General features: G+C 41.0%; 1 protein-coding gene across 2 annotated transcripts in view; it reads right to left on the reverse strand.

Moving 5' to 3' along the window:
* LOC129701451 (slit homolog 3 protein-like) overlaps positions 1–16,495 on the reverse strand; it is a 561,975-nt gene that overhangs the window by 179,691 nt on the left and 365,789 nt on the right. For both annotated transcript variants that reach the window (XM_055642634.1, XM_055642635.1), the window contains one exon: positions 3,337–3,500. In XM_055642634.1, coding sequence (XP_055498609.1) covers positions 3,337–3,500 — 164 coding nt within the window. The remainder of the gene's footprint in view (positions 1–3,336; positions 3,501–16,495) is intronic.

Raw genomic sequence — 16,495 nt, forward strand, 5'->3', positions numbered from 1 at the left:
CGATCGGACCCCGAGTCGGGCTGGTCGAACCTCTTGTGACTTTGGAGCGTCCCAACATCAGTCTCTACCTGAGAATGCGAGCTCCTCGATGGTGAAATCCGCAAGCCATGGTTGGAGGGTCGATCCCAGACAAGGCTCCAATAGTAAGTCCACCGCCTCGTGGTGGGGCTCAAAGTCAGTCTCGAGCAAGGCCGCCAGATCCATGATGTTAGGCTGCAGAGCGACTGGAGATACGATCCGGAAAACAATCGCATCTCCAGCAAGGTAAGAGATTGGAAAAAGTCTGGCACAGGGAGGAGAGGGGGGAATAGAGGAGGGGGGCGTGAGAAGGTGGAGGTGTTCTTTGTAGCTTAGTTAACAAAAATTGGAGAATTCAATATTTATTTCATTAGGTTTAAGTTATCCAAGCAGATTTACAAGAGGTAAATCTACATGGGTTGTGGTCCCAGTGCTGGTCCCAAGAGGCCATACGTGGATAAGGTATCCCATGTGTGTCTGATGAGGAAACTGTGTCGGACCAATCAACCTAAAGAGGCCTGGTTCTGTTTCACAGGTGTTATGAGTTGACCCAGAAATGGATGCAGTTGCCTCATCCTCTGAAAGCAAGTATAGGCATATAGTACTGAGAAGAACAATGCCACACCTTCAAATGTCTCGACCAACAGACTCTTATTGAAATTAAGAGCTTTAAATTGAATTTCACAGTTTGCCTGGCTACATACACCAACATGAACAGAAAGTAGCCTTCAAAGGCACTTGATAAAGCACTTTTTTTTAATCAATGCAAGATCATCATATCTCCCTTCATTTATGTTCTACTATTACAAAACAGAGATGCCCATCAACACATGATGAGTTTGTGAAAGCATAATGGACCCATTCGCACTTTACACACACAAGCCAATGTTGGCAAGTTGGGCCGAAGGGCCTGTTTCCTCACTATATCACTCTATGTACTATGAGCAATGTCTTAATTCTAACTATGAGCACTCTAACTATGAGCAATGTCTTAATTCCAAAATTTGCTATTTACCTCCTGCGTTGTCGCTGTGAATCTTTCCATTGGCAGTCACTGCCATCTCTGTGACTTGCTCTGGTACAGCATCAATTGCAATTGTGTTGAATGTAACAAAAAACTAATTCTGTGCATAGGCAGATTACTAGCAAGGCAGGCATTTATTGGGTTTGAGAAGTCAGTGAAGTTGGGCCACTGATTGTTAGGAAATTAATGGCAGGATTTTGATCCCGCAGTTACAAACAGTACATGCCCGATTCAGCATGGAGGTTGAACTGGAGAGGAAGTTTTTTAGTTGTCATTCATGCTGAACATCAACACAAATTAAAAACAGCGCAGAGAAAACGCAAACTTATTTTACTTGAGCATTGGTACAGTCAGCAGAGAGCAGATTACTGGATTTGAGTCCACTTTGCAGAGGTCTGGTGAAGAAATACTTATGCGAGGCAATTATAATCACCTCAGTTATTCCCACTGGAGTCAAGCAATGAAATAAGATTATACACAGGAATTTAACCCCCATAATCTGGGTTTGAATGTTTCACTAGACTGAGAAAATACCAACTAGACAAGGAACTACAGTTGTTGGAATCTTGAGGAAAAAACAGAGCCGTATGTTGCTGGAGTAACTCAGAAGGTCAGGCAGAATCTTTGGACTACATGGATAGGTGACATTTTGAGCCTGAACCCTTCTACAGACTTTGCGTTTTTTTGCTTGAGAAAATACCATCTCTGATGGCTGTATTCACCCTTTAATTTGAATTCAACTCAATCCAGTTTCCATGATTCCTTGGGATCATTGCAAGGACACCAGACTCTTAATTTGGAGAAGCAAAGAACTACAGATGCTGGTAGACCAAAAAAAGACACAAAATGTTGGAATACCTCAGCAGATCCGGCCTCATCTCTGGAGAACGTGGATAGTTGAAGTTTTGGGTCAGTACCATCTTCAGACTGATGCTAGCTGAAATCTGAAGCAGGATCCTGACCTGAAACATCACCTATCCATGTTCGCCAGAGATGCTGCCTCTGGTCTGGTTAGTTCAGGGGTTGGGAACCTGCGGCCTTCTAGGCCATTAAGTGCTGCCTTTTGAATGAATCCAAATTTTGTAGAACAAATCATTTTATTTTTATTAATATGTTTTTGTTCGTCTTTTATTATTTTTATTTTATTCTTAAAATGAACGTATTTAAAATACCAAAGAGTAAAAGAAGATTCAACAAAATAATCCTCCCCGATTGACGGCCACAATTAAAACATTAGGAAGTCACGAGGCCTATTTTAACACCTGTTATGCTCATTATTTAGTTTTAATTCAACTCTAGAACGTACGATAACTTTGACATGCACGAAAAATGCTTTCTTGCTTTTCAACCACTTATTGCTGCAAATCTACATTCTCCTACCTAACCCAAATCAAGACGCCCTTAAGGTCACAAATGACGGATACCCATCTAGAAGATCAGCTGAAACTGCGTACCTCCATGTTGCAACAAAATATTCAAATGCTTTCCCACAAAAAGCAGTCACAACAAAGTAATTAAAAGGTTAATTAACTTTACAATGAACATTTTCTTTTTCATTTTCTTGAATTTAGTACATAGTAGTTAGATTTTTACAAAATAATGTACATTTTGAAGTATATCTAATTGAAGATTCTTGAATGCGGCCTTATTAGATTACAGCTAACTTAATGCGGCATTCCAACTTGAAAAGGTTCCCCACCCCTGGGTTAGTTATTCCAGCACTTTGTGTCTTTTTTCCTCCTAATTTGTACTAGGAAAGCTGATGCATGGTCAGAAGGGGGAGGTCACAGTTCCAGAGGAGAACCAGAGCAGGACAAGACAGTTCAAGATACATAACGCTGTGATTACCCTGAAACATTAACTCCTTCTCTCTCTCCACAGATACTGTGGACCTGACCTGTCGAGTACTTCCAGCATACTCAACTTTTATTTCTGTTATCCTGAAACTGTAGGAGTTTTTTTTTTTAACTTTTGGACACTGATATCCAAATTAAGAAAACTTTTAATTTCCCAACTCTACACACCTCTACTTGCAAAGCACAAAAGAATAACAATTGATACCAAAAAGCTTTCCACGAAAACTCTTAATTAAATCTCACAATTCCAGGAACATTTTCAAAACCATTATAGCTGCCACTTGTATATGAACATTTATAAATGAATGAAGAATAAATAAAAATAAACAAATAAAGAAGTAAAATGCACGTACACGTTAAGACATTCTGCATAATTGATGGTGGGAAGGGATGACATTCACTGATAAAAAATACTAAGCCCATAAAAAGATTTCTTACCGCTGCAAACAAATTCCTTCTTTGGAACATCGGCGATGTAGAGCCCCCTCAAGTGTACGGGACCTGTGCACTGGGCGTACTGGCCAATGGGACGTCGTTGTCGTAACCAGTCAGAGAGCCAGGCCAAGGGGCAGTTGCAAATCAGACTGTTGGAGTGAAGCCGCCTGCGAGAAGGTGAGGAGGTAAAGGTAAGGAAAAGTTAATCAAGTGTGGACCTCCCTGTGGGTACACACACCAAAAATAACCAGTCCACTGAGTAGTGAAAACTCAAATCCTTTCGATATCCCAAGAAATGGTTTAAATCTATGAGTTACGTACTCACTTTTAATTGCTACTCCCACAAAAAAGATAAGGATGCAAATGGTGACAAAATAAACCAGCGTGCAGAGATCCTACCGAAACACAGATCGGATCTTTCCCTTCATGCTCCGCAGAATGAACAAGGAAAATCCTCTCATACTTATTCCTCGAGAGACAGATGGGAATATGGTCCTTTTGCATCCGATAGGGGAGAAAAAACTGGCACAGAAATCCTCTGATAACCACACATTTTTTTCTCTTTTCGCTGACACTCTGACACTGAGCGTTCAACGTTCCACTCAAAATATTCAAACCTTTCTGTTCTAAAGTCAGTTGTTTTTCATCAGGCACAGTAGGGAGGGATGTTTGGGGAGGGAGGGGGTTGGTTGGGACGTTGGGAGGAGAGGAAAAGGGGGGGGTGGGGGGTGATGATAATGACTGAAGTCAAGTGGCTGTTGTCATGCCAACCTACAAACAGACGCATTTCCTTTGTAAAAACTGCTATTTGTCATTTACCTCTGCAGTCCCTCTCATCCATATAAATGTCATTCTCCTTTCTTTCCACTTATTTATGTTGCAGGCACACTGATGAGCAATTACACAAAATATCTTCTAGACTTTTTCCATTACCTTCCCACAGAAGCTAAAAATGCAACGAGTTTATTACCTGGGGGACGAGTATCGCAGGAAATAATTTTCTTTGCAAATAAACAATTCAGAGAGCTGGCTGATTCAGATAGAAACAGGGCAATCTTAACTTCAGCGCATTCCCCCATGACTGTGCTCCATTGTATTCCTGGCACAACGTTCCAGCAGCTGGCTCATCCCCTCCGTCTCGGCACTCAGCCTGCCACTACACAGCTCGCTGCTTTGCGTCCTTTAAAGAGCAAGTACCCTTCTGAACTCCCCATAATTTAATGAAAAGCTATAAGGAACTCCAATTGCCTTGCACATATTTACTATAATACTGGATTGCTTAAAAATGGGTTGCTTACAGTATTTTTGTGCACAGCATGCTCACCCTCACCCTCACCCCCACCCCTCTTTCTCTCCTGAAGCTATTTATTTTGCTCTGCATCAAATCTCAGCAGGCTAGTTGACTAAGAGGGCATCACCAGTCAACTCAATATTGTTTATAGACAACATATGCATGTGACTACTTTGCAATAGCTCTCACTGTTTAATTGTTAAGAGAGAGAATCTCCGTTTGTCTTTTTCCTCAGAACGCTGAGGTCAATTGCAGAGACTCAACCACCAATCAAGTCCAAATTAGATTGATTTTAAAATATTGATCAACTTAATGATGTAATAACAAGACTTAGCAAGATATTGTGCTCAAGTAGACATTCACTGATTGAAATCTGGTTCCCATTTGACAAAAAGTTTTGGTCCCCTGCCCGAACTGGTGTCCAATATTGTCCTAGGGCATGTCTCACAGCCCCGCAATTAACAGCTCAAAACAGTGACAAAGAATCTAATTCTAACTCAATCAGTAATCTTTTCGGGCTCACCCCATCAGAGTTAATTCCTTTAATCTACCCATTTATCCCTGCTACTGAAAACAAACTTGTTTTCCCTCTTTCCTAGTTTTGACAAAGAGACCCAGTATGTCGACTGTTTCCTTTACCACAGATGCTGCCCGCCCTGCTGAATATTTCAGGTTTTGCTTGATGACCACTGCGTGAGTTGGTTTGGTGTGTTTTTCTGGGTTAAAGGCATCTTATACATACAGGTTAATGTTGGGACGGTCTGTGGTTGAGGAATTGAAGTTAACCCATGCACAGTCCCCATCTGCTCATGTGGTCAGTGCTTGATTAACAGAGAGGGAAGATACAGGAGTAATCTGAAATCAATTATTCCTTTGCCTGTATTCCTCGGCGCTGCTTGCTCTCCAGAGCTTCCCCAATGAATTACTATTATTATTATTATTATTATTATTATTACTACTATTTGGCAATGAAGGAATATCGTGCAATACTTACTTCAGGTAATTTCTATAAATAGGAGTTGCAATTAGAATTTTAAAAAGAATCTTGATTCTCCCTTGCGCAGACACACATTATTCAACTCTTGAACTGTCTGCATTTCTTGCCATTTGCTATTTAGTGAATTATCCAAAAAGTCTGAAACTGAGGACACTAAAGACTGCAGATGTTGAAATCTGGAGCATTAAACAATCTACTGGCGGAACTTAGTGGATCTACCAGATTCGGTGGGAAGCAAAGAATTGTCAACAATTCAGATTGAAACTGGATATTGGGAGAATGACCTTATGTACAAAGATCCATCATTTATTTATTTGCCTCTGTACTCCACAATTTTAATATTTGTAATAGAAAAAAAATCACATGTGGTAAAGTGCACATTGTCCAATTTTAATAACGGCCATTTGTATGCATTTTGGTTTCACCATGTAGAAATTACAGCAGTGTTTATACATATTCCCCCCCATTTCAGGACACCATCATGTTTGGGACACAGCAATGTCATGTAAATGAAAGTAGTCATGTTTATTATTTTGTTGCATATCCTTTGCGTGCAATGACTGCTTGAAGTCTGCGATTCATAGACATCACCAGTTGCTGGGTGTCTTCTCTGGGGATGCTCTGCCAGGCCTGTATTGCAGCTATCTTTGGCTTATGCTTGTTTTGGGGGCTAGTCCCCTTCAGTTTTTTCTTCAGCATATTAAAGGCATGCTCAATTGGGTTCAGATCGGGTGATTGACTTGGCCATTCAAGAATTGACCATTTTTTTAATTTTGAAAACTTAGCAGTATGTTTCGAATCATTGTCTTGCTGGAGAATGAATCACCGGCCAATGAGTTTTGAAGCATTTGTTTGAAGTTGACCAGATAGGATGTGTCTATACACTTCAGAATTCATTATGCTACTACCATCAGCAGTTGTATCATCACCGTGTTTCACAGATGAGGTGGTATGCTTTGGATCTTGGGCAGTTCCTTCTTTCCTCCATATTTTGCTCTTGCCATCTCCCTGATATAAGTTAATCTGCATTTCATCTGTCCACAAAACCTTTTTCCAGAACTGTGGTTGCTCTTTTAAGTACTTGGTAAATTTTGGTAAGCCTAAGGTTTGGCTGATGTCTCTAACAGTTTTATTCTTGTTTCTCAGTCTTATAATGGATTCTTTGACTTTCATTGGCACAGCTTTGGTCCTCATGTTGATAAACAGCAATAAAAGTTTCCAAATGTGATGGAAAGACTGAAGGAAAGACTAGGTGCTGAGAGTTCTCTTATACCTGCATTAAGGAGGTTTTTAAACACACCTGAGCAATTACAAACACCTGTGAAGCCATGTGTTCCAAACATTATGGTGCCCAGAAATGGGGGGACTATGTATAAACACAGCTGTAATTTCCACATGGTGAAACCAAAATGTATAAAAATACCCTTTAATAAAATCTGACAGTGTGCACTTTAACCACATTTGATTTTTTGGAAAAGTAAGTGCCTTTGGATTTGAGCATTGAGGTGATAATGAAGATTGATGAGGACAGTGCAGTAGACATTATCTACATAGACTTTTGCAAGGCCTTTGACAGAGTACCGTATGGTTGGCTGGTCTGAAATTTTAGATTACATGGAATCTATAGTGAGCTAGCCAATTTAATACACAATTGGCTTGAAGGTAAGAGAAAGAGGGTGGTGGTAGATGGTTGTTTTACAGAATGGGAAACTGTAGCATGTAGTGTGTCATAGAAATCAGTGCTGGGCCCCCTGTTATTTGTTAGTTTGACTAACCATTTGGATATGAATGTAGGTGGTGTGGTTAGTAAGATCGCAGATGACTCACACAAGGCAGTGGTATAGTGGACAGTGAAGGTTATCTAAGATTGCAATGGGATCTTGATCAATTGGGCCAATGGGCTGAGGGATGATAGATGGAGTTTAATTCAGATAAATGTGAGGCATTCTTGAAAGACTTACATAGTAAATGGTAAGGCCGAGGGAGTGTTGCAGAAGAGAGAGACCTAGGGGTGCAGATGCATAGTGGCATGAAAGTGTCAACACAGGTAGACAGGATGGGCAAGAAGGCGTTTGGCACACTTGAAATACCCTTCATTGGCCAGGGTATTGAGCACAGCAGTTGGAACATCATGTCACAGCTGTACAAGACGTCGTAGGGTCATATCTGGAGCACAGTATACGGTGTACCATTCTGGTTGCCCTGCTCTAGGAAGGATTTATTAAACTTATAAATGTGCAAAAAGGGTTTTTTTCAAGGATGTTGAGTTAGCTGGAGAGTCTAAATAGGCTAGTGTTTTTCCATTGAGCATAGGAGGCTGAGAGGTGGCCTTAGAGAGGTTTATAAAATCATGAGGGGCATAGATACAGTGGATTGTCAAGTCATTTCCCCAAGGTAAGTGAGTCCAAAACTAGAGAGTATAGGTTTAAGGTGAGAGGGACCTGATGGACACTTTTTTCGCACAGAGTGGTGAGTATAAGGAACAAACTGCCAGAGCGAACAGGGAAGGGGAGAATAATTCCAACATTTAAAAGATATACTGTATATGGATAGGAAATGTTTGGAGGGATGTGGCCCAGGCACAGGCAAGTGGGACTGCATTGATTAGGCAATTTGGTTGGCATGAACAATTTGTCCAAAGGGTCTGTCTACATGCTATATGGCTCTATGGCTCTATGACTGAGTACCTGATCTGCTTCCCCACCAATTGCAAGGGACTAAACACCAACTACCCAGACGCACATTATCTAAACCTTACCATTTTTCCAATATCCATCACCCCAACCGGCCTCCATCACCATCTGAGGCAGAGAATTTCACAGACTCTCAACTCTCTGTGTGAAAAAGTTTTCCTCATCTCCGTTCTAAATGAATTACCCCTTATTCTTAAACTATCCAAACTAAACAAAAAATGTTGCCTGGGTTTCAGCAACTAAGTTACAGAGAAAGGTTGAACAAGTTAGGGCTTTATTCTTTGGAGCGCAGAAGGTTAAGGGGGGACTTGATAGTGGTTTTTAAAATGATGAGAGGGATAGACAGAGTTGACGTGGAAAAGCATTTCCCACTGAGAGTAGGGAAGATTCAAACAAGGGGACATGACTTGAGAATTAAGGGACTGAAGTTTAGGGGTAACATGAGGGGGAACTTCTTTACTCAGAGAGTGGTAGCTGTGTGGAATGAGCTTCCAGTGAAGGTGGTGGAGGCAGGTTCGTTTTTATCATTTAAAAATAAATTGGATAGTTATATGGACGGGAAGGGAATGGAGGGTTATGGTCTGAGCGCCGGTATATGGGACTAGGGGAGATTATAGAAGTTGACAATAAAGCATACAAAGATAAATTTAATCAGGAGGACATCAGGCAGTCGGAGATTAGGATGGGGAGGGATGGAGAGAGGGGAAGGCAGGGTAATTTGAAGTTAGAGAAGTCAATATTCATACCGCTGCCCAAGCTAAATATGGTGTGCTGTTCCTCCAATTAGGGCCTACTCTGATACTGGTGGAGAGGGACAAACATAGAACAACAGAAGAAAGAAACATAGAAATTAGGTGCAGGAGTAGGCCATTCGGCCCTTCGAGCCTGCACCACCATTCAATATGATCATGGCTGATCATCCAACTCAGTATCCCGTACCTGCCTTCTCTCCATACCCCCTGATCCCCTTAGCCACAAGGGCCACATCTAACTCCCTCTTAAAATATAGCTGTGAATTATGTGTTCGGCACGGACTAGAAGGGTCGAGATGGCCTGTTTCCGTGCTGTAATTGTTATATGGTTATATGGATTGTACTTATTTTTTTAAATGTTAATTGACAATGAATATTGTTTGAGATTTTTTCACAATATTCTTAACTTTTCCAATTCTTAAAGTGAACCAAAGTCTGGTGACATTGAAGCCAAGGAGTTATTCTCTGAAATACTTTTGTCTCAGAAATACTCAGATGCCACGTTATGACGTTATTTGAGTATTGCAAAAATCCTTCTGTGATAAAGGATTGTTTCTGCACTGTAAAATTCTGAACTGTGTTCACCTGTTAAAAATAACAAGTTACGCTGACTGGAACTAGATCTGATGAGAGCTGAAGGCATTCATATCAACACGGTTTTATCCTCTTTGAGATGTACACTGGCCACCCAACTGTGCAAAGTTTCAGGCTGATGTGAAGGTATATGGTGATTTATTATCTTAAATAGGTGTGGTCTGTGGCTGACTGAGAAGAAGATGGTCAACCTTCACTTGGAATTAGACACAAAATGCTGGAGTAACTCAGCGGGACAGGCAGCATCTCAGGATAGAAGGAATGGGTGATGTTTCGGGTAAAGACCCTTCTTCAGACTGAAAGTCAAGCGAGAGGGAGACACAAAGATATGGTGTGAAATAAAGACATGAAAGGGGACAGAGATCAAGGAAAATGTAGAATGGAGCATTGATAGCTCGGGGAAGTTGACAATAAAGCATACAAAGATAAATTTTAATCAGGAGGACAGTCAGGCAGGTCGGAGAATTAGGATGGGGAGGGATGGAGAGAGAGGGAAGGCAGGGGTACTTTGAAGTTAGAGAAGTCAATATTCATACCGCTGCCCAAGCTAAATATGAGGTGCTGTTCCTCCAATTAGCGTTGGGCCTCACTCTGATACTGGAGGAGGCCCAGGACGAAGGTCAGTGTGGGTATGGGAAGGTCAGTTAAAGTGTTTGACAACCGGGAGATCAGGTAGGTTTAGGTGGGCTGAGCGGAGGTGTTCAGCGAAATGATCGCCGAGCCTGCGCTTGGACTTGCCGATATATAGGAGTCTACACCTGGAACAGTGGATCCAGTTTATGAAGTTGGAGGAGGTGCAAGTGAACCTCTTCCTCACCTGAAAGGACTTGGAATTGCTGCACCACATGAAATGAGGCAGCATACATGGAGGTCCCACTGAGGTCTCTTTCTAAGTTCAGTGCATCACTCCTTCCCTTTGTCCCATTTCCTTTCTCCTTCAAATATTCCTCTATCTCCCCTTTGCATGTTGCTGTTGAATAGGTATCATCATCCTGTCCAAATCCTAATAAAGTATGTGAACCTCTGCTGATCTGAACTATTTCAAATTTGGCAGGGTATATAACAAGAAGCTAAAACTGTTGTAACATAAATCAAATGAGTTGATAGAAATCTATAGCAACCAAGAGAAATATGTCCTCATATTAGAAAATCATTCTTATTCCTTCAACCTAGCCTGTTATCTGTTGCTAAATTTACTGCACTTGCAAAGCATGCTTTCACCTGCATTATTATATCTCCTGCTGCTTAGCAGCTGAAATATTTTCTTCCTTGCATATTATGGAATGCACCAATAATATGCTTCCCAATATAAGCATTTATCTTCACACATGCAAAAGCTGGATTAATTATATGTCTTCTGCTTTGTGTTTTATTTAAAGCTGTTAACAACAGATCGCATTGTGGGATTAATAAAATGTTCACATTTCAGACCAGTATTTATAGGGAGGTGGAGTGAGGAGAGGGGATGGCATCCGGTAGCCAAGAGATCTGGAAAAAGAGGTCCTGCCAAACTTAATCACAGCATCTTATTTGAAATTGTTTCATACCATTTTATACATGACTATCATCCATGGAAATTGAAAGGTTGGCCAATGGCCAAGCAAGGTACCTTGCTGTGTAGAACATGGTGGCAACAGAAGAAGGAAGTGAGGAGCAGAGAGCAGAAAGGTAAAGGTTGGGAATTGGGGATAAAAGACTGTGGCAAATGGGGAATCACAAAGGGTAAATCTGCAGATGGAATTTTTATAGCAAAGAATGAAAGTATGGACCATGTGGGGATGTCAGCACAGTGGCGCATCTGGTAGAGCTGCGGGCTTACAACACTTAAGAGCACGATTCTATCCTGACTTTGGATGTTGTCTGTGTTTGCATGTTCTCCCTGTGACTGCTGCTCCGGTTTCCTTCCACATCCCAAAGACGTGTTGGTATGTAGGATAATATTACTAAGCCTCTGTAAATTGCCCCTAATGCATAAGGAGTGGATGCGAAAATGGGATAACGTAGAACATATGTGAACAAGTTTTCGATGGTCACTGTGGACTTGGTGGGTCGGACAGCCTGTTTCCATGGTGTATCTATCAATCAATCAATCATATTTCTGGAGGTGTAGCAATTTGGCTTCTGGAAGCGGCAGCTTCTTTTAGATGGTGAGTTTACTGGGCTCTAGTAAATCTAACCCACATATGTCAACACCAACTAACTGGTGAAATCAAAGGCACACAGTCTGATCTAACTATTATAATTTCTGACCAGGCTCCCTAGAACAGTCATTCATTCCATAACCAACTTGCACCAGTTAAATTAGCATGTGGCAGAATAGAATTGGGATCCTAAATTTAATCTTCCCCTCATCCTCGAGTTGCCTGTTAGTGATTCTCATAAGAATTATGCCTGTGCACATATGGGTTTCTTCATAGCTTTCATTTCTTCCCACATCCCCAAGACGTGCAGGTTGCTATGCTGTAATTGGCTGCTGTAAATTACACCCAGAGTGCAGGTGAGCAGTAGAATCTCCACTGGAATCTCTGTGAGCTGCTTCACTCAGTATTAAAGCTGGTGAAGTGGAGATGGTTGAGAGCTTCAGGTTCCCAAGCATAAATATTACAATCTATCTGGCTTGAACCAACAGCTAAGAAAGCAAATCAACAGCTCTACTTTCTCAGAATACAAAGCAAGTTTGGCATGTCTCCAATGACTCTTATCATCTTCTACAGATTCATCGTAGTAAGCATCCTGACAAGAAGCATCACTGCTTGCTTTGTAACAGCTCTGTCCAAGACCCCAAGAATATGCAGTGGGTTATGCATGTTGCCCGGTTCATCACACAAATCAGCCTCCCTCCCATCGACTCCATCTACACTTCACGATGCCTTGGAAAAGCAGCCAACAGAATTAAAAACCATTCAACCCCAGTCATTCCCTCTTCTCCCCTCTCCTGTCAGGGAGAAGATACAACAGCTTGAAAGCATGTACCAGCAGATTCAGGAACAGCTTCTTCCCTGCCGTTATCAGACAATCGTCCCATAAACTAGGGTGGAATCCTAATCTCCCACCCTACCTCAAACTCATGCACCTTAGAGCTACCTAGTCGACAGCATTCAGTTGCAGCCATTTCCTTGCAATGCAAGACCAACAAATTGTAATCAGACCTAAGTGTGTCTTTCATTGTTGATAGCTTCCCTGTGGCAATGTTTACCTTGGTATGTAAAATAGTTTATGCAAAGCAAATCAAGATTTTTTAGCTTCAAGTTGGAATAAAAATTGAAACCATTGAGTCCTACTCTTACTTAATATAGTTCCAAACAATTAAATCCGTGAATCCCAGCAATATCGGGAGAGCACATGTAGAGATGTTTACACAGATAGAGGGGAGCTGAAACAAATGAAGAAGTCTCTCTGTGGTTTAGAAAAACACCTTTGTTTATGTGGGAACCTTTTATAGTGTAAACTAGCTGAGTTAATCCAAACACAATAATTAAAAATTAAAATGTATAAAATTCAGTGGGATCAACAAACTTCATTACATTCCTGTTTGTGTCAAATCTAACTGTTTATACACTACAGGCAATAGAGAATTAGAATATTCTAATATTAGAAGCCTAATAGTTTTTGAAAAACATTTCAATATACCTTGTACTATTGAATCTTTTTTTATTTTTAAACTTGTAAAATTAAAACTATAGAAAGTTAAAAATGTTAAAATCAAGTTTAATTGTTTGGGTATTGATTTGTAATCTAAGGCTTCCAGCAATGGAATTGAGAATTCTGCATTATCACACTGCTTTATTTGTACATGACTCACTCTGAAACTGAAAGCCAGTTGTTCTTAAGCCACTTACTAAAGAAAGGGGGCAGATGATATCTATTACTCTAACCTCATCATAAAACAACACAGCCAAACCATGGTCGGGATAAAAAGAATCACATATGTTGAGGGAGAGATTACATTTGTAGATACAAGCAGGCTCCCTTGATTGTCATTATGTCCTTTCTTTCCATTACAAATGCGGATTTGTGCAAGTAAAGTGTTTAATCTCATTGAATCACCAAGATTAATGAAGGGGGGAAAGTAGAAGTACAAAATGGTTGGACAACGTCAAGCAAGTCGACAGAGAACAGACAGCAAAACCTTTACCAAGATTGCCTTTATTGGCCAGCATTGAATTAGCCCAGCAAACTCTTTTTTCAGGCTGAGGTCACCACTTTGTACTGAACATGACAGGGGGAATTCAATCTGAAATGGCCCATTCTAATCCGCTTTTATGATTTCCTTCCTTTGCACATTTAATTACAGAAAGGAGATTAGGCGGCTTGGCTCCCTCGAGAGTCAGACATTAAACAACCTCTGAAATTAAAAAAACACACAGGCAAGTATGGGATTCTGCTGAACTGCCTGGAAGAGATCGATAGCGAGCAGTGGGAGATCGATTGCAAACAGCCAGCCGGCTTGAGAGTAGCAATAAAACTTCCACCTAATCAGGTAAATTAGCCTGCACCAACATTAATGTTTTCAAATCCAAGGACAAACCTGCGCTGCTGTCAATCCTGGAAATGGTCAAAATCACTTCAGCTCACTAATCATTTCGATCACCCCTGTCCCCTTGCCCCCCCTCTGTTGCAATTTTCTGGTTTGCTACAGTGCTATGTTTAAATTCCACTCATTTCAGTCAATGAGCTTGGATTCTCATTTACTAATTCTCTGTTGACCTGCCAAGTATTGTAGGAATATAGGAACAGGTGTAAGTCATTCAGCTTCTCAAGAACACTCTCCCGTAAGGGGCTGATCAGCATTTACTTCAATTTTCCTGCAGAAACAAAGAAATGCAGAAGGTACACAAAAAAAGCTGGAGAAACTCAGCGGGTGCAGCAGCATCTATGGAGCGAAGGAAGAAGGCAACGTTTCGGGCCGAAACCCTTCTTCAGATGCTGGTTTATGCTGGTTTACAAAAAAGAAAACACAATGTGCAAGAGTAATTCAATGGGTCAGACAGCATCCCTGGAGAACACGTTTTGGTTCCGGACCCAGATGTTATCCAGGGATGTTACCGAACCCGCTGAGTTACTCCAGCACTTTGTGTCTTTCCATTTTCCCGCATTTGTTCCACATCCCTCTATATCTTCAGAGGAGAAATAGTTTGCAAAATGCAAGAATTACTTTTTGTGGCTAGAGAGGTCTAGAGCACCCAATATTCCAGTTTGCGCCGCCAGTGTTTGATTGATGTATCCAATTACATTTAGAAGAAATTTCAACTTAACTCAGAATTTTAAAGCCTAAGGTTAATCTCCTGACTTTTATATACTTATTGTAACTTTAACTGACTTCTCATCAAAGGATCATGAAATACCAGAACCAGAAACAAAACAGACCATTTGCCATCACATCCATCCCCATCTCACCCTGAATGTAGAAGGGCCCGGACACAAAATGTTGTCTGCAACCCTAAAGAAAGGTTCCAACACAAAACATCACCTGTCCAGTCTGAATAAGGATTCCCTCCAGGGATGCTGCCTAACCCGCTGAGTTCCTCCAACACTTTTCTTTGTGCTCAAGATTCCAGCATCTGCAGTTTTTTGTGACTCCACCTCATCCCGCCTAGTTGAGCTAACAATATTATAAAGAGGCCCATTAAAACGAAGGTTTACTGTATAATCTTTTCACACGTGGATAGCACACAACAAAAAAGCTTTTCACTGTAACTTAATACATGTGACAATAAACAAAACTTTCTAACTAAATAAATGCGTGATGTTTCGGGTCGATTCTAAAGTAGGGTCTCGACCCAAAATGTCACCCATTCCTTCTATTAGAGATGCTGCCTGTCCCGCTGAGTTACTTCAGCATGTTGTGTCTACCTTCAGTGTCAACCAGCATCTGCAGTTCCTTCCTACACATATCTAACCAACTACTTTGTCTTCACTTGTGTTCTTTATAATACGGCTGGTCTGATTCTGCAGATGGTTTCAATAATGTTAGCACAAGAAGGCACAAATCCGATATTCTGAAATGCATTATCTGAAAATCACCACACACACATGGATTCCCATATTGCACTTAGAATCTCACAGCATAGAAGGAGGCACTTGGCTTACTTCACCTGCACCAATTCCTTCAAAGACCTCTCCACTTCTACCCATTCCCTTCTCTCCATTCTTTGCCTAAATGTTTCTAATGGGCCTGTCCCACTTAGGCGATTTTTTGGGCGACTACAGGCGACTGCCACAAAGTTTTCAACTTGATGAAAATTTTTTGGCGACAATTTTTGCTGTCATAGGTTGTCGTTGGTGTTGCGTAGGTTGTCGCTAGGTGTCGTAGGTGAATTCCATTAAAATTAGTCCATGGCAGTCGCCTAAGGAGTTGCCTAAGTGGGCCAGCCACACAGAATCAGGATGTAGGATTGCTTAGATAACAAAAATATGCAGCTCTCACTAAAGGCATCTACTTTGTGCTCAGTATATTGCCAAATAAACATAAATATGCCTTATAATGTTCTAAACACATTAACATGCACAAACAGACACAACAAAATGTTTAAATACCTGAAAGGGATTGATAAGAACGAACAAACTATGGCCACTGAGACTTACAAGCAGTGATCTGCCAATCACAACAGCAACAGTGTGCACAAAGACCGTTCTCTATGAGAACATCACACAGCAGTGAGCCACTTGACATAAGTGGTCTGGAATCTGATCTCTGTTTTTATGAAGATAATAATATGTTCCTCAGTGTGCACATGTATAGCAATACATTTGTTAGAAGAATTGTGAGATGCATTCCCAGGCCAGCATCGAGAGCTCGTAGCTCCATGGACAGTGAATCAGCAAATAATAATAA

Source organism: Leucoraja erinacea, chromosome 11 (assembly GCF_028641065.1).
Source record: "Leucoraja erinacea ecotype New England chromosome 11, Leri_hhj_1, whole genome shotgun sequence".
Taxonomy (NCBI): domain Eukaryota; kingdom Metazoa; phylum Chordata; class Chondrichthyes; order Rajiformes; family Rajidae; genus Leucoraja; species Leucoraja erinaceus.